This window comes from Vespula vulgaris, chromosome 21 (genome assembly GCF_905475345.1).
Source record: "Vespula vulgaris chromosome 21, iyVesVulg1.1, whole genome shotgun sequence".
Classification (NCBI taxonomy): Eukaryota; Metazoa; Arthropoda; class Insecta; order Hymenoptera; family Vespidae; genus Vespula; species Vespula vulgaris.
The window spans coordinates 3,012,501-3,036,143 of NC_066606.1; the positions used below are offsets into that span (position 1 = coordinate 3,012,501).

The window sequence follows — 23,643 nt, forward strand, 5'->3', positions numbered from 1 at the left end:
GACATATAAAAAATATATATGCATATATATATATATATATATATATATATATATATATATATATATATATAAAACATAAGTCATTAGTATAAAGTAAAATATATTGAAAGATCTATTTGAAAAATTTCTAATGCTTTATATACAATTTTACTGTACGTTTTTCACCTTGTATTCGATTGTTTTATAATTGTTATAACATACGAAAATATATTTCTTACGTTCATATTAAATTTCTTGTATTGTACAACAATTTCGACAATGTATATATATATATATATAACCATTTGCAACATGTTGATAAAAAAAAGAACAATAAATACAAATAGCAAACAATTATTTATACACGCGTTGAGATTTATGGATAAATCTAAAAATATAAACCGTTTAACATAAATATATATCTTCTTATTGTTATAAATTATATTTTAATAGAAATTCAATCAACTTAAACCAAAATATAGAATATAATATTTAAAATAACAAAAAATGTAAAAAATAAACTTTTACACAGATGTTAACATTTTTAATGAAAATGAAAGACAAAAATAAGATTTTTTTTTTTTTGAATTAACAAATTAATTTTTTCTAACAATTATAATTAACTTCGCGTTAAGTCCAAATAAACTGTCTAGAAAATACATAGAGTCATATACATACAGCATGCATATAAAAATATATGTTGTACACCTTTAAATGTATATCGATATGATTGTATCATATATCATGCGTATTAATGTATGAAACAATCATATTGATATATTGGATATAAAAATATATTTTCTATAGGTCGTAATATTACGAATTAAAATAAAAAATTATAAGCATGAATCAATCACAAATAAAACATTTGTCATACTAAGTAATCAACAAGTACTTTTTATATACGTGTAACTTTCTTTAGTTTCACTTTCTCTAGCTACACATAATTTGTGAGCTTTGCACTTATCATGATGATTTATAATTTCAAGTCTAAAATTACCATTACCTGCAGCAAAAGAGGTACGTATTTCTGGAATCGAATCACTCCATTTTCTACAGTATTTGCAATACATAAGATTAGACTGTTCGTCATATTGAAGCCAAGGATACGTATCTAACCAGCCAAGCTTAAATCTACCACCTTTTCTACCTTGAAGAGTATTACGTTGCAAAGCAGTGCTCAAAGTGGATTGTATCACCGACATTCCCTGTTGTGAACTATTTACTCTTATTGATCCCAAATGATCATTATTATTAATTAACGACAATTTTACATTTTTATTACATTCGGATAAAGATAGATACTGTGAATTAGTTTCTACTTCATCGTTCTTATATTCAGAATGTTCAGTGTTAATAGGCAAGATACGATTTTGTAAAGAGTTATGTTGATCTTCAAACTCTCGCATAGTTCCTGACATATTGATACACAAAGAACCTCCAGCCATGATGGTACTTTCTCGTGAAACTCGCATCACAGGAGAATCTGGGTGATTGGGAGTCATGTTCTGTACATCCACTGTTTCGTCACTCTTCCCATCCCTTCGAACTATCCACTCCACATTAGTCTGTCAACAGAGAAGGAAAGGATATGTGCTTAATCAACACATTTTGATTTTGTCTTTATGCGTATAAGAAGCCAATTTTGCATCTTTATTTAAAAAATCCCTTCCTTCCCATGTCTGTTTTGACTTAATAGTCATATGATGATAATATATAATCATCATTAATTGTGGGAACAGTAACGAAACACTGACGTAAGAAAAAGATTCAACGAAGACAGAACATAATTATACATTTTGCCTTTCGATAACAATACAATCGTACCATTGATAAAATATAGTCACCATAGTAATATCCTCCATTTTTGTTATATTAACAAATATAAAAAGCATGATATATCCAAGACCATGCGATGGAAATTAAAATATATATATATATATATATATATATATATATATATATATATATATATATATATAAAGCAAATTTTGCTAGAAAATACTTCATCTTGCGATAAAATAAAATGGAATAACACATGTCAAATACACAAATACTGTGGTGGAAAATATTATACAAGAGATACATATATTTTTCCATAACTATTATCTACAGAAACATTTACCATATCGCTGGAAAAAATAAATGTAAATTTTTTATATTAAAAATAAAAAAGAAAAAGAAAGAAAATTGCACGCTTAATACAACACCAATATTGAAAAATCTAATAACAATAAATACAAGAAAAATAAACTAATTCGATGATAAAGATAATAAAAGAAACAAATGTTACTTACTGGGAGGGAGATATTGTCATGGAAATCAGATAAGTGGTGGTCTAATTCTTGCTTGATAGGAGCTTGTGGTTGAGATGCAGGAGACATAGGTCGACCACCATCCTCTAATTCTGTTCCCAGGGCATTATTTACCTTTGGAATAACAGGTGGACTTGATTTATAATTACATTGCGAAGATGCCTGAAAATAACAAATACAAATTTTGATTATGTAGAAGTATACGCGCTTATTAAACTCAATTTATTTATATGATTAACAAAAAAGAAAATATTCTCTTATTATAAAATTAACATAGACAATATATATATAAAAATTATTGATCACATATTCATTCGTAATTTTTCCATACACCACATTTCAAATCTCCACTTTGAAAGTGAATAAATAAATAAGTAAATATATAAATAAGTATGTGTGTGTGGATATACATATATATGTGTATGTGTATATATATATAAAATATACCAGAAAACCTATTACTACTATTATAAATGCTGAAAATACAGTTATCTTATTCATGAATTAAATGGTAGGGTATTATCTCTTTAGTCAAAATTCCAAGGTCACAGGCAAAGTTATTTGGAAAGCTGTGCAATCATATACATATGTAATTTATTGATAACAATGAACGATCGTTATCAGATAGAAATGTACTGTTGGTAAAAAAGCATAATATTTTAAAATCATTCATTACAAATATTTTTTAATATAAGTTATTATCGAAAAACGTTGTCCCGTTTTTAATTCTCGTTCGTGTTTAAGAGCCGATTATACTGATACTTTTATTGTAACAGAGTAAAGGTCGTTTTTCTTTTTTCGTTACATTACCCCAATATACCAAAACAATGCTTATCTGCTTTATAATACCACCGACAGTATTATTTTACATACCTGAGAATCAGACATGAATCTTTCGCTAGGAGGCCCAGTAAGAGAAACATCATAGCTGCCGGAAAATTTTCTTTTCCTCTTTTCAGGATGCGATTGGAGATTAGGCGAATCGGTGTGCCTGCCACCGGTTTGCGCTTCTGGCTCTGGCGACGGACTTTTTTCTCCTGTCTTGTTATTTACACTATTATCTGTGAGGCCTCTGATTTGTAACGCCTCTGCTGTTTTGAGGAACATCGGTAATAGATGCTGACTAACGTTTACTTCTCCCTTATACATAAAGTGCAGCAACGCTTTCATTTCTGTATCGTTGACATCCTTCAGGAATATAATTGGATGAGGATGGGTATTCTGGAGGAAAATAGTCTCGAAATACGGACTACATGCAGAGAGTATCGTCTGGTGTGCCTTAAAAGTTTCTCCAACACATGCCAAGGTAACGTCACAGAGTGCCTCTCTGGCAAGCAGCGAACTGAGAACGTCTGTAAGGTTGGCTGGGTGATTGTTCCACCGTAGGCAATACTGCTGGTCCATCTTGTCTATCTCCAATCCCGACCCTACAACCAAACTAGCTGCCCTGAACTGTCCACACTAAAATCTGATCACCCTGAACTACTAGAATGCCTCCCTAACCCTTAAAACAATAACTCACACGACTTCCCCACGCACACTCTCCCTCCTATCGTCCTGACGATACCTCTTCGATGATTATATCGCGACTCTAAACCAACACAACGTCCTCCGTGCTTCTGCAAATGTGCCACATTGCAGTATAACTGTAAAACCCTTCAGGGTTCACGCGTCGCTACTATACGTGCCGAAAACATAAATTTTGGCATAACCTCGACCGCACGTAAACCGATTCGCGAAGAATTCCTTCGCGATAAGCGAGATCGAACACACGATACGAGGTTAGATCGCTAATTACGACGCAGTACGTGCCACCCACGTATACGACAAATATCCAATACGAGGAAGATAATGTTTTCGGCAATGTCAATATTCGCGAGGCTTGGGCGCCATTGTCGGCCGTGGCTCGTCTAAGCCACACGAGCCTTCCTGCCTCTGTGAAAACTCGATTTCTTGATTGCCGATTTTCTAGCCATCCGTCAGCGCCGCACATTCCCCTTTTATTTACGTTTAATCTATCGACGATCGCCGATTTCAACGTTCACGAATTAACGCCCGTCAAGCTTTATCTCTAACGCGAATATATTACTCACCTTTCGCAAACTTTTTGCCATTACAACGCCATCCGACCCTTAACGTCCACTGCCATACCAATCTGCCAATGCCTACGGCCTTATTTTTAAAATACTTTTGACCTTCGTGCATCTGCCGTAACGAATGGCGCGAAGGGCGCTCAAATTCAAATCGTCGCTAACGCCTCTGCATATACCAGATAGAAACTAAAGCTTTATTGTCGTATTATCGACATTAAATTATTCTCTTTCTTTTATTTTCTATATATCCCTTTCTTTAGATCATTTCGGACATTCGACACGGCTATTTATACGAAAATATACTCTCTCTTATATCCCATATCGATTCCTCTCTCTATTTCTTTCTCCTTCTCTTTACCAACCGTGGAAAATCTAACCTATATCTCGAACCCGCTTACATTCGACTTTTCTCTTTCTTATTACATTTCCTTTTACACGCACACATATACATATACATATACATATGTATATATATATATATATATATATGATATGATATGATAAAAAATATATATATATTTTCTCTCTCTTTATCTCTTTTTTTTTATTATTCTCTCTCTTTCCTACCAAAGAAAATTTATATTACCGCGAGTATTACTTTACTTTTTTTCTCTTTTTCTCTTTATTTCTCTCTTTTCTTTTTCTCTACTTCTCCATTACCGTACTTCCTTTTTACTGTAATTACGTTACAGATCCTTCGTGCATCGTCTCCAATTTCTTCAACTTTTTCTACAAAGCTATTTCATGGACACAAGGATAATATTAAGAAAGAGGCGAAAGGTATGCGTTAAACTTTGACGAGTTTTCTTTTTCTTTCTCTTCTTTCTGTATATATATATATATATACATATAGACCAAATGATAAACTTATTTCGTTTCATAGATAAAGAAAGTTTAAAAGTTAAGCCTCCTTACGACGAATCTAGATCGCACGAGTATAGCATAATTTATTTACCAACACACCCGATACATAACGCGTGTATAAAGTGTATCGTTGTATGTCCGTGTATTCCATATTTTGAATTTTTCTTTAATTTATTTTTTAAACGGATCTCGTTATAATAATTACTTGTAATAATTACTCTTGTAATAATTATGCGTAGAAATCTCTTGTTTTACGATATATTACGTACTTGTTGTTTAGAAACCTATACGTATTTACCTACATCGAGCTCCTATTTTCGCTAATGAGAAAGAAGAGAAAGAAGAGGAAAAAAGAAAAACGAAAAGGAAAAAAAAAAATACATAAATAAATAAATAAATCACGAAATCATTTTATCCATGATAGTTAGAAAGATACTTGCACGATAGATATTAATTATCGAAATATACGAAATATACGGATGGTACATTTTACAGAGATAAAAATGTACTTCTTATCTTGTTGACCGTACCCATTGTGATAATTATCATCCAAATTCTATTTCGTCCAATCAAACTAAATGAGTGAGACTCTCCTTACGATAGGATTTTCGAGATCGAGAGATAGAGATAGATAGACAGAGAGAGATAGAGATAGAGATAGAGATAGAGATAGAGATAGACGGAGAGATACATAGATAGCGAGAGATAGACAGAGAGAGAGAGAGAAAGAGGAGCAATCGGAAGGGTAAATAAACGTGACTGTCCTGCTTAGTGTCTCGAATCCGAATGCCTTCACGCTCCTTTTCACTGCGGTAAATCTAACTTTTACGCGTTAAACACTGTTATAAACACTCTCGAAACGTCTACTAATACTATTACTTCTAGCTTTCTTTCTTTCTTTCTTTCTTAATTTTTTATTTTTCTTTTCTTCGCTTCTTTCTTTTTTCTTCTTTTTCTTTTTTTTTTCCCTCGTTCGTTGTAAATGCCGTTGTAAGTGCCGTGTGTAAAAATAATAATAATAATAAAAAAAAAGAAAGAAGAGAGAATTTTTCTCTCAAAAATTCTTTTCAATGATTTTCTAACTTTTTTACGCGACTTTTTGTTATTTTTTTTTTCTTTCTTTTTCTCTCTCTCTCTCTCTCTCTCTCTCTCTCTCTCTCTCTCTCTCTCTTCGTCTCTCCCGTTCTTGTTATATCGCGATATCCCTTTCCTTGTTTGCGCGTTTCGTTTCGTTTCGTTTTTTTCTTTTTCGTTTCGTTTCGTACGGCTGATATAATAGAAACAAATTTTGTTCGCAACAATTCTTCTAAAACGATTTTCAGATTTTCACCTGATTTTTTTTTCTTTCATATTTTTGTTCTTTTCTCCTTTTTTTTTGTTCTCTCTCTCTCTCTCTCTCTCTCTCTCCCTTTTTCGTTTATGTTTATCCCTTACCTCGGGTTTCGTGCCGCGGATAAAAAAGGGAAAGAAGAAAAAAGAAAAAAATTTCCTACCTAGAACAATTTTCCTAAACGATTTTCTAATTTTTGCGCGAATTTTTTTTTCTTTCTACATTCTCTCTCTCTCTCTCTCTCTCTCTCTCTCTCTCTCTCTTTCCTTATTAATTTTTCAATCAGGAATACGAACCGTGAGAACGATCGATCGATTTAATTAAAAACTGCATTTAAAAAAAAAAAAATATTAAAAAACAAAAAAAAAGAAGAAGAAGAGAAAAGAGAAAGAAGAAAATGGAATGAAAAAGGAAAAATATTTGTTGCAAATATATTATTTTTCCAAGCGTACCTGTACGCGTAAACGTATATACGTATAGACCTATGTATTTTCAATCGATGATTACTCGAATAATAATTGAACCGACGATATTACGACGAAGTAATCGATTCCCGAAGATAATTTTTTTTCTCTCTCTCTTTCTCTCTTTCTCTCTATTTCTGTCTCTCTCTCTCTCTCTCTCTCTCTCTCTTTTTTTCTCTTTAAGATAATCTCGGCATGGAAAACGATGGTACAACGAACGAGGTGTGTATTCGATCGAACGAATCCCGTTTAAAACGATTTGAGGTACCCGTTTTGGTGGTACCTGTATAGGTGACGTCATTAAACACGTTTATAGGTGCGAATCGGACTTTAATCGTACGTCCCGTATGCGTTCCTCTACCGCAAAAAAAAAAGAGACAGAGAGATAGAGAGAAACAAAGAGAAAGAGAGAAACAGAGGAGAGAGATCTTTTTTGTTCTTTTTTTTTGTTCTTTTCTTTTTTCTTCTTCCTTTTTTCTTTTTTTCTTTTTTCATTCCCTTCCTTTTTCTACATGACAAGTATTTGCACGGATTAAAAATCGGCAACATGTGTAAAATGGAGATCGAGAGAAAAAGGAATTACGTATAAAATAAGATTATTTGATTAATTCGAGTAACATTTAATAAACGATAAAATCGTTAAGGCCTTTTCATACTAATTTTAGTTCTATGATCGACAAGAGACGATAATCGCTTTAATATCCGAGCAGGAAAATTAGTTAAATTAATTAGTTAAATTAATTAGTTAAATTGCCTTTGGATATGGCAGTCTTTCTTTTTTTTTCTTTCTTTGCTTTTTATTTATTTTCTTTTTTTTTATTTTTTTTTTTCTTTACATGAGCGTATAAATCAAATAGATATATATCGTTTGGGAAGATCTAACATGATCGATCGATCGAAGCAGTAAAATTATTTCTCAAGAGGCAGGAACGAATTCGATTTAACGACACGTAAATACATGTATCGAGCTAGAGAAGTCGAAAAAAAAATATAATTCCATTTCGTTTAGATATTCATGAATACTTGGATGATAAAAAAAAAAAAGTAAAAAAAAACGAACATTTCTATTTAATGAAGATGAGGGAAAAAAAAAGAAACATGGTAGTGTGACAAACGTAATCGATCGATCGATCCTACTCGAAGATTCAAAAAAGTAAAGTCATTTTTCAAAGGGGACAAGAACAAACTCGATTAACGACATTTAATAATATATAAAACATATAAGAGAAATAAATGTTTCAGAAATCAAAGGAAATATAATTCTCTATCGTTTAGATATTTATTTATCGTCATAGCCCGATTAAAAACTAACATTTGTATTTAATAAAATAGAGAATGGAAAGAAAGATAATGTGACAATAATACATGTGATATATGTGACATAATGTGATAAATGACATAATCGATCGATCGATAGATCTATCAGTATACTCTATAACTGGAATTATTATTTATTAGAAAAAGACAAAAAGAGAAGGTTCGATTAAATGATTGGAGTACGTACATACGTATGTAAATATATTCGAAATGTATAAAAGAAAGATAAAAGAGTTATAACTAACTGGATATATAATTTCTTTCTCGTTTGAACTTTTATATATATATATTTTTTTCTTCTTCTCGTTTATGCACTTTTTTTGCATGATTAAAAAAAAAAAAAATAAAAAGAAAACAAAAAAGGTGATATCGTGACATCTGCGATGAAAATGAGAAAGGAAAAAAAAGAAGTATGATAAAAAGAAATTGATGGAGGATGAGTAGGACGAGTAGGAGGAGGGGTAGGAGGGTGGTGAAGGGGAGCAAAGAAAAAGAAAGAGGAAGATAGAAGGAAATGACAGTATTAAAAAGATCTTTCCAAGATGAACGAGTAATTAAACGATGATCGGTAAGGGGTAATCCATGGCTATGAATCTGATTGAATAAAATTTTAATTACAACTAGTTTTATTTAACATCGTTAAATCGCGGCAAATAGATGCAACGATGAAGTAACTTCTCCGAGTTCCTTTGATCAGAACTGACATATTCTCTTTTAGATCTTAATCTCTACGTCGATCATTTCGCTACTACAATGAAAAAAATCTTTTTTCCTTCGTCTCCATGTATCTTTTTTTTTCGAAACGAATCGAAGTAAAAAAAAAAAAAAAAAGAAAAAAGGAAAAATATTAATGAATACGATAAATAAATAAATATGTGAAATATTCGTCTTAAATTATGAAATATATAATATATACGTATGTGATCTATCTACATATTAAATATGTATAATATATAGTATAAAAAAAATAATTTGTTCGATCATAAACGTAATAAAAGGTCGTTAATAAAATAAATATGTATGATAGTTCATACTTGTCAACGTTCTATCAATCATTTTTTTTATCCTTAATTAGAGAGAAAAAAAAAAGAGAAAATAATGAAATAATTTAAATGTAAAGATTGACAAACAGACCTGTGGATATCCTCCATAGGAAGAATTCCTTCGAATCTTGGTATCTTCCATTGGTCTGTAATCATCTTGAAGAAGAGTAGTTTATAGAACGGAGCCACTCGAACGATGATCATTCATGAAATATCTATCGATATTGATTTATCGATCGATACCGTCGATCTTAAACGATCGTAAAGAAAGATATTTCTCGATCGATCCTTTTTCGATTCTTCCGTGTAGGATAATTATATTAATCTTCATCGACGATCTTGTCGCTTCAAACACTTCTTTTTCCTTTTCGAAGACATAAAAAGGACGGAAGGGATGGAGGAAGGGACGGCTTCAACTCGATATTATTATTTGTCGATTGAATTTGTTGAAGGTGAGAAAGAGATAGATTGATAGATAAATAGATAGATAGATAGATAGATAGATAGATAGATAGATAGAGATAGAATAAAAAATTCTCTGACTCTACATATGTTTGTGACAAAGAAAGAGAGATAGAGAGAGAGAGAGAGAGAGAGAGAGAGAGAGAGAGAGAGAGAGAGAGAGAGAAATAGAATGAGGGAGAAGCGGTGAGAGGGTGGGAGAGTGGGTGGGTGGGTTGAGTGGGGGAGAATCGATACGGCCGAATGTATCGTATCGTCTACGAAGTTTCCTACGGTTGGACGGCTTGAAAGGGTTTCTCGCGAGACGAGAATCGTTACGTTGCAAAGCGACAACGATCGAACATGTGTAAGTACCATCGAGGTTTAGTACACCTCTATGTTCATAATACATGCCGTATTTATCTCGACAAGAAAGGTTTTATATATCGATCGATCGATCGATCGATCGACCGATCGATCAACGGGAGATCGATATCACGAGCAACGTCCTTCTATATCTTCCGAGGAGACCCTTCGTTGTTGCGATTCTTTTCTCCTTTTTATAACTTTTTCCTCTTCCTCCTCCTATTTTTCTTCTTCTTTTTCTTTTTCTTCTTTTTCTTTTTCTTTTGTTATCCTTTTGTTGTTCCTTTTTTTTCTCTTTCTCGCTTTTCGTTTTTCTTCCGTCTCTTCCTTTTTTTTTCTTTTTCTTTTTCTTTTTCTTTTTCTCAAAAATCATGATACTTTTTAGTATAAATATATTAGCACCGTTTATGTTCGATTAAGTAGATCGAACACGTATGAAGGAAAAATTATTGTAAAACAGTTTGTGGCTTCTTCTCTTTTCTCTTTTCCTTTCTTTGTCTTTTTTTCTTCATCTTTTTCATTCCTTTTTTTTTTCTTTTTCTCTCGTCAATCACGAGGAATCGAATTTTCTATGATTGGCAATAGAAAAAAAAAAAGGCAAAGACAATATGACGGGTGTAAATAAGTGAGTATGCGTGACGAAAACGTGATCGCGCGAGAAACACGCGAAAGATTTCGATCCATTTAATATTTCGTCACGGAAAGTTACAAATGTTTTATAGAGAACATCGGAGTCATCGATTGAACATATTAATGATAACAAGTACTCATATATATATATATATATATATATATATATATATATATATATATATATATACATACATGTTGTATTCATCGTATGGACGGATATATCTGTAGCCATATTTTTTTTTCTCTTTTTTCTCTTTTCTTTTCTTTTCTTTTTTTTTCTTTTTTTAGTTTGTTAATACTTCTCGAAAATTTTGTTATTAGGTAATTTTTGGTCTCTCTCTCTCTGTCTCTCTCTCTGTCTCTCTCTTTCTCTCTATAAAAATATCATCTCTAAGTTGATGTCTAATAAATAAGAAAATAGTTGATATTGTTTATCTTCTTGCAAAAAAATTTACGTGAGTATTAATAAAATAATCTCAATTCGATCGATAATATATACTTCGATAATATTCGATAAAAAGAGCAAATCTATAGCGAGTGAATTGCTTACATTACAATTGGGACATTACTCATAGGAAATTTCTGTGCTGGTATTAAAAATCTTATTGATCTTATAGAAATAGAAAGAAAAAACAAAAAAAAAGAAAAAGAATTATAAAGGTAATATATCGATATAATACATTTTCATTTAACTTTAATAAGAGTAAAATAAAAAAATGTCGTGATTCGTAAGCTCGCGAAGCGACGTCTTAAACGAGATAAGAATTTTCTACAAAGTACGAAGACACAAAGTATTAGAGCTTTCAAGTTGATAAAAATTTGGAGTAGAAAAAGAACAAGAAAAGCAATAACAACAACAACAACAACAACAACAACAACAACGACGAGAAAATCCCAAGAAAAGCGTTCCTCTCATTTTTATCAATTTTTCTTTCCACCTCTTCTTTATCTTCCGGTGAAGAGAATGACGACGACGACGACGACGACGACGACGAAGACGACGACGACGACGACGACGACGATAACGTCGAAGATCGATAATTTCGTTATCGATCTTTCGAAATCAATAATTTCGTTGGAGGTGGGGGAGGAGATAAGCTAACGAATGATCTTTCTCTTTTCGATTAGCGATAGTTACGAATAGAAAAGGAAGAATAAAAAGAAAAAAAAAAATTAAGAAAGAGAAGAAAGTCTGTTCTTCCCCTTTTGAAGAGCCCCCATCCTCGTCGAGCTTAACGTTAACGAGCGAAAAATATTCGTTGGAGTATGCGATAAGGTAATCTTGTAAAAACGTATAAATCGACGCGCCGCTTCGCCGTCGATGGCGATGGTAAAATCGCGGACGGCAATCTGGCGCATCGTTACCTGGTTTACTGAAATTCGTGAACATGAAACCTCCTCGGCCCCCGGTGTAGCCAGGCGGCGCGTTAAGTGCAGCTTACGGAGCGTGCCAAGAAGTTGGTTTATTCCCTCGAGGACTACTCCTCCTCCTCTTCCTCCTCCTCCTCCTCCACCACCTTCAGCTCCTCCTCTTCCTGCTCCTCTTCTTCTCGTTCTCTTCTTCTGATCGACGAAGAATCTGTTTTCTTCCAAACGTCGATTCCTCTTCTATCTTCAAGGACGAGATGATCTTTCGCGCGAAGATTTCTTCTTCTTCTTCTTCTCTCTTTTTTTTTTTTTTATTAACTTAATCGTCACACTATCTTCTAGAGAATACTCTCGTTAGATTGGAAAATGGTCTCAGGTAAATGAATCGAGTGTTCGTAAAACGGTAGGTCGATTAGTACAGTCTCCCCTTTAAAACACACTCTCCTCTTCTTCTTCTCGATCGATCGAGGGAAGGAAATTCGAAAGTTTGATAGGAAGTGTTAATGTGTATACCCACGCGTATTCCCCGAACGGTAATCGCGGCTACGACCTTCAACTTGTCCCGGCCATGATCTCCCGCGCGCGGGGCCGCGCGCGCGCGCGCGCCTTCCTCCGACGCGCCGAACAGGGGATTGAAATCGAAGTGGATCGCAAGGAGCGATCGACGCGCCGAGCCAACGACTAAGACGATGAAAACGAGGGCGAGAAGGAGGGTGCGAGATCGATTACGTGTTTTTACTTTCCTGTTTCCTCTAACGTCGGCTCTGGACGACGTTGACGATGATGACGATAACAGCGAAGACGACGAATACGATGATGACAATGACGACGATAGCGATGATAAAGACGAGGGCGAAGACGAAGACGTATACGACGAATTTAACGCAAGTTTCGTAGCTCGAGGAATGTTAACAATGACACAACGGAAGGAGAACGACGTGTATAAAGCGCGACGCGCAGCAATGACAGTAACAGCAGCAATAGCAATATCAGTAGCAGCAATATTATCAGGAACGATAAGAGCAGCGGCACCGGAGAAGATATCGCAGCGTCGTGCGAACCAGCTTGGCCGCGGAACGCGACTGAGGCTACTGGGGGTGGCACCGAGAGAGAGAAGGTGCCGTGGATGCAGCTCGACGTGTACGCTGCACGAGCACATCCCCCCTAATGAGTGCACCAGGCATGTGCGAGGGATTTTATGTTCGCCGCCGCCGCCACCACCGCCTCTTCCTCTTCCTCCTCTTCCTCTTCTTCCTCATTCTCCAACCCCAACTCCATTGCCACCACCACTATCGCCACCACCGCCACCGCCACCACCACCACCAGTCGAACCACCACCCGAGTATCGCTAGCCACCCCCACCGTGCGAACTCTTCTCGTCATCCACCTCCTCTTCTTCCTCCTCCTTCTCTTCCTCCTCCTCCTCCTCCTCCTCTTCCTCCTTCTCCTTCTCTTCCTACTCTGCTTGCGTCTCCTCTTCCGCCACCTCTATCTCCAACGACTCGCTCAACCCCTGCTCTTTCTTAGCGTACACCATACGCTCACCCGTTACTGAACTAGAACTCCGATTTTCCACGAGGTATCTGACCGTTAATCGCCAAACCTCGACGGCCAAGTACAAAAGAAAGACTTTTCTGAGAATCCCTTTTCCTCGTCAGTGGTGAGGCAAGAGTAGCAGCGAGAGCCTTCGCCCTGACATACATTTCTACGTCTTCTTTTCTTCTTCCACTTATTCTCGATATTCCTAGCTCTCTATAACTCCTACTCGAGAATTCCATATCTATGATACAACGAATACAATCTTCCCATGGAAATATGACACACTTTAACGTATCTAAGCCAAGACGATTTCAGATGTTACCGAGAGAAAATGATTGGATAGGTTCATCAAAGTTCTACCCTATGTTTTGTTTTCTTTCGTCAAAATTTCTCCCTTTCTCTCAGCTTCTCTCTTTCCCACTTCCTTTCCAAAAGAAACGTATTTTTCAATATCGTGACAAGAGTGTAAGGAGTTTCATGTCATCCTCTTACTCTCTCTAACTTCAGCCGGGTAACCAAAGCAAGACTTGAAAATCTCTATCCGCCACCCCTAACGCATACCAGTAGCACGGTACCATGGCATCTCGGCACCGTCACCGTCACCATCACTACCATCACCACCATCACCACCATCACCACCATTGCTACCGCCACTATCGTTCGCCGCCACCGTCGCCGCCACCACCTTCACCGCCACCACCTCCACCACCACCACCATCACCACCACCACCACCACCACCACCACCACCACCACCACCACCACCACCACCACCACCACTTCCACCCTCTGGCGCACCGCGGCGCACGACACGGCGCGAGCAGCCAGTCCCCGGCAGAAACGGCGTGGGGCGGCTTGTCCCGCGAGCCGGAAACCCTCCGCGCGCGTTCGTGGGGCTGTGCCCGGTTTTCGCCTCCTCCTGCGTACCTCTTGCGGATCGTGTACCCTGCATCCGCATCCGCGATTGGTACGCACTAGTCAGCCGCCCGTTACCGAGGATCCTATTCCTGCACCTGTACGACCCTCTCTCTTTCTACGCACACCTACCCCTCTCCATTCTTCTTCTCCCTCTCTCTATCTTTTTCTTCCAATATCCAACCCCATTTCCATACCTACCTGTTTACCAATCCACCCACTCACCAACACCTCCTCCAACATCTCACCACCCCCAGCAACAGCATCACCATCACCACTACTACCATCACTAATACTATCGTATCGTCACTACTACACCATCATCTCATTCTCTTCCGTTTTTTAACGCACTTTTTTTTTCATTTTCTACGTCTTGACGCCTTTTCCCGTTCGATTCTCGTTTTATTATAAGAAATAGTACAACTATACTTTTTATAAACGTTAACTCCAATATACACTGCTACTCCTTATCTAGATTCTTTTTATACTTTAACGATCATCTATCTCACGTCTTATGATAACACTCGGTTTGCCTCGATCTTATACAAACGCTCGCCGACGCTTATTGATTTTCTTAACGAAAAATGCTCTGCAATCGTACCGAACCTATTTTCTCGAGTTGCTTCCGATTCTTATTCAAAAATAAAAAAGAAAACTAACGAGATAAAATAATCTCTTTACGAAGAGATCTCTATCGAGATCAAGCAAGTGTAAGTTAAACGTTAAACTATTTTCTACGAATGCATCTAATACTGCAAGCAATCCTGTTTCCGATCACGTTGCTTACATTATGAAACATCTTTCCCTGTTCAATCGTGCGTGCGATATTTCTCTGACCGAATCAACCTTTATCCTATTCAAGAAAGATCCGCTTGAGAACATCGTGCAAGCTTCGTCATTCGATCGAAACCCTCGAATTCCTTCACGAGTTAGCCAACAACGATGTTTGACACTCTTGCGACGATTCCTATCTCTATTACCACCTCTATTTTACCATTCTCATCTTCACTCCTACCCTTCCGTATCTTCGATCATCCTAAGAACCACTCGAAGATCACCAAGATCGAATGTCCTTGATTATTTACACCGTCAATCGATAAAATCGTTAAATATCTGTCGAATATTAATAATTTTTCAAATCTCTACTAGCTCGTATATCGTAATATTTTTTTAACGTTGCATCATACTACTATATATATATATATATATATATATATATGTACGTACATATATAATAAAGAGAATGTTCGTTAAGGCGGTATCGATCGTCACGTCTGAACTGACTTGGAGAATGATTAATCGAAATTTTTCTTGGCAAGCATCTCCTACCACTCTACTCCTCATACTTTTTTAAGTTTCTTCTTTTCGCAGAAACAGAACGAAAGGAAAATAAAAACACTCTCACACACACACACACACACACACACACAAAGGAACGACGGGAACGATCATCGGTTAAATAGTCGAGAAAAACAAAAACTAACTACTACTCATCGAATGTCCATCCGTTTCACAGATGTTGATAGTTAACGGATACTTACTTCCTTTCCTTTCCTTCAAACTTTCAAGTAAACAGACTTTGGAGAAACTTGACCATGTATACATACACACACACACACACATATATATATATGTGTATACGTCATCTAGTGTACGAGAAGATTGCACGATAGTAACTAGTAAGACCTGGAAATACTAAGGAATCAGTGTTCTCTAGATCAAGGTCTCTAACTGGAAAACGGTGACGGCACGCGAAGGGTGTTTTAACTGCTAATAACCGAGGGCACGTTTATTAAGTTTCTCTAATATTAACTCAAGACGTAGGGTGGCAATTTCTAATACACTCTCTCTGTATCTCTCTATCTCTCTCTATCTATCTCTCTCTCTTTCTCTTTCTCTCTTTCATCAAGGGTCACCTCTTTCATTTATGTCGGCATATCGCTTCTCTCTATTACAACACGATCGTTTAACGTGCTAGTAAGTGTTATGCTAATTATAAATGTTACCCGTCGTTCTACATGATATAGGAAGAAATAAAGTATGTATTATACATAGATACATTTTTTAGAAAATATAACAGTTTTCTTCTTGTTTTGTTTTTTTTTTTTTGTTTTTTCTTCTTTTCAACGCGTGCGACAAGTAATGCAATAATGAAACTGTAGCATGGTTGTTACAACTATTTGATACGTAGTAATATACTTGTATAGAGTGTACGCGTATTTGTAAAAGAGAAGAAGAAAACAGTGTCTTATTTTTCTCTTTTGTTGTTCATTCGAAGATTCGTTCGATTTCATTCGATTTGATCTTACTTTTCTCTTCTGTTCATTTTTCGATTCGTTGAAAAACGTAAAGACGAGACGAACGGGTGGTGTTGTCCTTTATTCGATAAAATTCTAGTTCTTTAATTCTTTGAGTATATTCAATTTTTCATTTTGATGCGTTTTAATTCTTTATTGTTTTGCATTATTTTAGAAATAGATTCGATTCATTAATCATTCACGAGTAGAGATTTTTCAAACTCGTAGCTTTTAATCGTTAGAAATTTTTCTTCTATTGAAATAAGATACAGAATGAATCGTACGATAAATTCATTCTAAACGTATGAACGTATAGAATCAAAAATATTTCGGACGAGACGATACGTTTGATCAGATTTTTCTTTCGTATCAAACATTATTTTTCTGACATTAACATAACACGCATGTAAGAACGTAAACACGGATGAATCTTCTTCGATATATTTACGAACATTGAACCGGACGAATATCAAAGATATATAAATATATTTACTCGTTAAAGATTGTATAAAAGTAATAAAAAGAAATAAAAATAAAAATAATTCAAATATTTCAAAAATATAAGTAGAAACGTGGACCAATCGAAAACGTACGTAATTTCGCGATGATAACGCCGATATTTTAATTATAAATATTTGTATTTATATTTATATTTATAACGAGAAATACATACATACATACATACATACATATATATATATATATATAAATATTAATCATAAATATTTAGATTTATATTTACGTTTATATCATAGTTTAAATTTAATGTCGCGCTATCATTCAAATTTTATGTCGCTTCGTTCGAATGAAAAGCAATTTAACGAAAACGAAAAAAAAAAAAACAAAGAAAAAAAAAAGAACAAAAGAAAACAAAAAAGAAAAAAAGAAAAGAGAAAGAAAAAAAGAGAATAGCTATCCATCCTTTCATCTCGAGTGTCCTTCGATGTTACGATAATAAAATGCATGACCATAGTCGTCGCCTAGGTTGACGTTACGATGAAGAAAACATTAAAACAACTGTCGGCCAACGAGATTGAAAGAGAAAGAGAGAGAGAGAGAAAGAGAGAGAGAGATGGTCAAGTGTTTCGTGTCACTTTACTACGTCATGATGTCGACATCGATGACGATGTCGCAGAGAGGAAACGGCCAGGCGAACCAACGAACGAACAAAAGAAAAGAAAAGATAGAGAAAAAGAGAGAAAAAAGAAAAAAAGCAGGAAAGTTAATGATTTGACGAGAGAGAAAGAGTTAACTCGATACAAACAAGATCCAGCTGGTGTTGACTCTATCCCATATTTTTTTCATGCAACCTCTCCTATTGCCTATTTTCTCTGCATATTAAACGATCTTAAAGCTTTTGTGTGCTTTACAACTTAACAGAAAGAGTTGGTTGGCAACGAATCGCATGGCCAGGTGGATTAATTCACATTCTTTATGTTGGAGTGAAAAATTGCGTATAATTTTCAAAAAAAAAAAAAAAAAAAGAAAAACAAAAACAGAAACAAAAAAAAAAGAGAGAAAAAAGAAATTAAACAAATAAGAATATAAAAAGGAGAAAGAAACAAAAAGCAGGACGGTGAAAGAGAAATGAAAAATAAAAAATAAAAAAAAAATCGGAAGGAACAAAGAAAAATGGAAAGAAGGGCTGAAAGGAATGGAATAAAAAGGGAGAGAGAAAAAAATGGATTGGTAAGAGCATAAGGGTCGGAGTTGGAACGAGTACGAACGTTCGTAATGATTAAATGAAAAGTTCTTTACGTTACAAAAGACTCTTTTTTTCTTCTTCTTCTTTTCTCTCTCTCTCTCTCTCTCTCTCTCTCTCTCTCTCTCTCTATCTCTCTCTCTCGTTGTTCTTGAATCGTTCTTAAAGTAATTCTTCTACTATTGCGTCACGAACGTTTCGTATTAAAATATGCATAGCGAATTAAATGTAGCGAAAAAAGAAGAAGAATCTTTCGAAGAGTTGAAAAAACGTATTGAAATGGTGTTGAATGAAGGAAGGTGTTAAGGTTAAAGGAAAAATAAAAATGAAAAAAGAAAGGAGTGGCTACCTCAGGTAGTATTTGAAATATATAATAATATCCTTTAAAGATTGACATCTTTGCATCTTCGAATTAAGAATTCAAGAATTTTGATATTTCCCCTTTACATTGATAATATCGTTAATCATCGAATTGTTTGGAATATCAAGAGCTTAAAAAAATTATTCGAAAAGAAATTCGTATTTAACGAATTTATAAATGATTTATAAATCAACCTTTAACGAATCCGACTCGCAAAGTTCTCTCATCTCTTTTTATTAAAGCTACTCAGATCCTTTTGTTAATAATCTAAACTGAACATTTTTCTTTAAATACTCCTCCCATTTGTCTCCGAATTATTTAAACCCCATATTTCTTTATAAAACATATATTTGGATTATATATTTAGTTGATTTAAATACGTCGCGTTTCTATTTGCAGTTCATTCTATAATATTGTTTTAGAGTTCTTTTTGGACTCTCTAGTTCGTAAACAGCCAAACCACTTCCAACCCCTGGTTTACACGTACCTAGCTACTTGCAAGCCTAAGCCTGTTAAACTTCCTAAGTCTGCACTTGACGGCTAGTAAACAGGGAATAGGTAGGTAGGTAGGTAGGTAGGTAGGTAGCTAGGTAGCTAGGTAGGTAGCTAGGTAGGTAGGTTGATACCTATCAACATATAATTGAATCCAATGTTAAAAAATTCACATTCTCGTTTAATTAATTCCAATTGAATTCAATTAAAAATAAATATATATATATTTTTTTTTTTCTAAAAGAATAACATCTTTGATCGTCGTCAATGATTTTTTTTTTTCAATCATTTCTTCGTATTATTAGCATCCTACAAAGTAATATAAAATTTTCTCTCGCGTTAATTGGAACCAGTCGACGAAATATATCTACATACATACATTGAAGATAACAACGTACGACGTAATATAATGATTTCATCAATTTGTTAACGTGAAACATCGATCGAGTCCGACGGCGATACATTAATTTACCGCTTGCCACGGGAGGCCCACGGGGCATCGATTTGTTTCCGTCGGTTTTCCGGACTCAAACCCGGACGAATAGAACTCTGTTGGAATTGTGTTTCGTTACTGCTGCAATTTATGCTAACCTTCATTCCCACACGAATATTTATATTATACATAATAAATGCATACATACATCCATTTATATATATATATTTAAGAAAAATTTAAGTATTCGATACGATCTATCCTTCGTTTTAAAAGATTTTTCTTTATTTTTATATAATCTTTTTATGATTTAGATATGTAATTTTATTTTCCACAATTATAATCTCTCTCTTTCTCTTTCTTTCTCTTTCCAAAAGGACTCTCAACAGAAATGATAAATGTTATTAAAAATCAGGTTTCAACTACGTTGAAAATCTATTGCCAAGGCTAACTTGTATCTATCAAAAGAAATCGCTTATCGATCGCAATGCCAAAACGTATGAAACACTTTGCACGATATAGGATTAATGATGAAGCACCGAGCAAGAAAAGGCGGTACAATATGCTACGCTCATGTTGAGAACGCTCATAAATAACGATTTATCAAATTTTAAATATAATTTATAACTCATGCAAATTTACGTCCCACCCGTGCCTTCCCCCTCTCCTCACTCCCCTTGTCGTACTAACACCCACCACCCACTATCCACCTTACTTCACTTTCACGTTGTAATACGTTGTTGTAAATTTTTATCGTCAACGTAAACAAATTCCTGTCCTCGCTGCATTATTTTTTTTTTCTTCGTTGTTGTTGTTATTGTTGTTGTTATTGTTGCCTTCTTTTTTGTTTGTGTTTCCTTATTCTGTTTTTTTTTTTTTTTTTCTATTTAATTCTCCGTACGTAAATTTATATTTAAATATCGTTGATAAGTTAGATTTGCTATTGCATATTTATGTATATTTTTTTTTTATTTTCGAACGAACGACTCTATCGCGTATCTTTATTTTTTCGTAAAGATTATAATTAATATTGATAACGTTAGAAAATTTGGGTTAACGTCGGTGTCGAACGTATTTACTTATTTACATTTACTTACGTTACTTGACGATTTTTTAGCAATATATTTTATATCAAGCTACGAGTAAAATAACGCACGATAAAGAATTTAATAAAGATTTTGGCAAACATTTATCGACGATTTGTTTCCATCCCCGCTAGAACAAATATCACTTTCTCTGGCAATATTAAAAATATATAGGCAGGTATATATCGAAAATATTTGATATAAGTGAAACGTCGTTTCGCAATAGAATTTTATCAAGAATGAAAATGTTAAAAGACGAATGACTCTGTGTAAAATACGTGTTAAGAAGAAGAAGAAAAAGAAAAATGTCTTCTCAAGACATTCGATTACAAAGTTCTTTTTATTTTCAATCATAGAAATATAAATATATTGGGGAAATCTTATAAAAATATATTTTTAAATTGTTGATACCATAAAAAAACAGGTATGTTGCGTTGGAAATAAAATATTTTAATTGAAACATTTCAATTTTTTTTTTATTTTGTTATTTTGTTCTTTTTTATATATACATATATATATATATATATATATATTTATTTTATTTTTTTCATTCGTGTGACGTATGTATCATGTTCTTGTGTGCAGCCATATTTTTTGAAAATGATTATTGAAAAGCACTTTATAGGGTAGCATATAGAACAATTGGCAAAAATCTATTATTATTGTAAATAAATATTTATAAAAGAAAGAAAATAGTGACACGATTGAAAGAGATCGTGTATGAGAATGATCGTACGGAAGATCGACGAAATTCTTTTCAGAAAAGTCGACAACTTTGTAAATATTTCTCTTGCAATTTTTTCTTTAAATCAAACATAATCGCTTCGAACGATTTCCTTGGCCTCTTTGGGGTCGAAATAGAGTAACGATAAATAGAAAGATTAAGAGAGAGAGAGAGAGAGAGCAGGAAGAGAACAAATTTTTTTGTTGAGAAAAATCTAAGAAAAATAAAAATGATGAAGTACAAGAAGGAAAGAAATAGAAAAGGAAAGACATAGAAATAAATAGATAGATAGAAAGAAAGAAAAAAGAGGAAAGAGAGAGAGAAAGAGAGAGAGAGAAAGGACTAAGAAAAAAAAAACGAGAAAAAGATAAAGAAAAAAAAAAAGAAAGAAAGAAAGAAAGAGAATTCACTGCGAATTGTGTCGTTGTTGCGTTTTGTCGTATCGTGTCGTGTTGTGTCGTGTTGTGTTACGTCGTAGATGTCGTCGTACGGTTGCTTGGAAATAGACGTCGCTTGTGAAATCGTACGGATGCTGCGTTAAACTATGAGAATCGAAGAAGAAAGCGAAACAGTTCGAACTGAAATTTAAATGGGAACGTGAGTCTGATGGAGAATAAGGGAGGTAGAACGAATCGAATCGATGCACACATGTATATATATTTATACGTATGTATGTATTTATGTACGTATGTACGTATGTGCGTATAACGAAAGGGGTGATTGTAGAGAAAGAAAACGAGACAGAAAAAGAAAGAGAGAGAGAGAAGGAAAGAAGAGAAGAAAAATCTGTCCAGACACGATGGCAGAGAGCGAGATAGAAATTGGTTGCCACCATCGACCACTCTTACTTCATCTTTCAGTCTCGTATTTCGGTTTTTGAAATAACTCAGTCCGGGTCTCTAGCAATCAACCAAGAGAAAGAGAGAGAGAGAAAGAGAGAGAGAGAGAGAGAGAGAGACGAGACAAGAGGGGAGAATGGGAGAAGGTGCCAAGGAGTCATTATAAAATTGATGTGGTAAATAAAAAGAAAAGACAAAATCGTTAATTTTCTTCTTGTCTCTCTCTCTCTCTCTCTCTCTCTCTTTCTTTCTTTCTTTCTTTTTCTCTATCTATCTATCTTTTTTTACTTTTTCTCTTTTTTCTTTATCGTTCACATTCCTCGATATCTATTCTTCGAACGGCAAATCGAATCTGGATGAAATATATATATATATGTATAATATATTCATGATATTATAAGATCGATTTAGACAATTATCACTTTTTCTTACGCTTTCAATCGTACGCATATAAACTCGAAACAAAACATTGAAGAGGATATCTAGAATTACGGGAGAATAGATATTGCTAAACGAGAAGTGTAAAACGAGAAGTGTGCATAATTTCTATAGACGTATGTAGATAAGTAGTTAGGTATATAAATACTTCGAACGAATAGAACGATAATACGGTACTCGATAAGAAATGTTCGATAAACGGCAAGTTTGTAACAAGTTAAAAAAGAAAAAAGAATAAAACGAGAAAGATAAAAAAATGCTTTCGTCGAACAACAACAACAACAACAATAATAATAATAATAATTTTTCTTCGAATAATTGATTACCTGTGCGACGTATAATAATTAGAACGTAGAGTAGATACTTAGGTACTTAAGTACTACTTACATAGATTGCCGATCGAACGAAGAGACATTGAAAGAAGCAGAAGAAGCACGAGAGGAGATATATTCGATATCGGAAGACGTTGGAGTCTACGATTCATCGTGGAAAGAAGATTAAAAAAAAAAAAATGGAAAAGAAAAAAAAAACAAGGCGAGAGGAAAAGATGGAGAAGAAACAAGGCGTCGATGGTGAATCGGTACGTGCTGAAAATAAAGGGGGTTGA

At 34.4% G+C, this 23,643-nt stretch overlaps 1 protein-coding gene across 22 annotated transcripts in view; it reads right to left on the minus strand.

The window, feature by feature from the left end:
* LOC127071194 (protein tramtrack, beta isoform) overlaps positions 1–13,398 on the minus strand; it is a 75,211-nt gene extending 61,813 nt beyond the window's left edge. For 16 of the 22 annotated variants that reach the window (XM_051010195.1, XM_051010197.1, XM_051010183.1 and 13 more), the window contains exons 1-3: positions 4,388–4,538; positions 3,168–3,721; positions 2,277–2,456 (exon numbers count right to left, since the gene is read on the minus strand). In XM_051010195.1, the coding sequence (XP_050866152.1) occupies positions 2,277–2,456; positions 3,168–3,721; positions 4,388–4,499 (846 nt within the window). In that variant the 5' untranslated portion in view covers positions 4,500–4,538. The other 6 variants (XM_051010175.1, XM_051010174.1, XM_051010177.1 and 3 more) reach the window with 6 other exon arrangements.
* Positions 13,399–23,643: the final 10,245 nt, after the last annotated feature.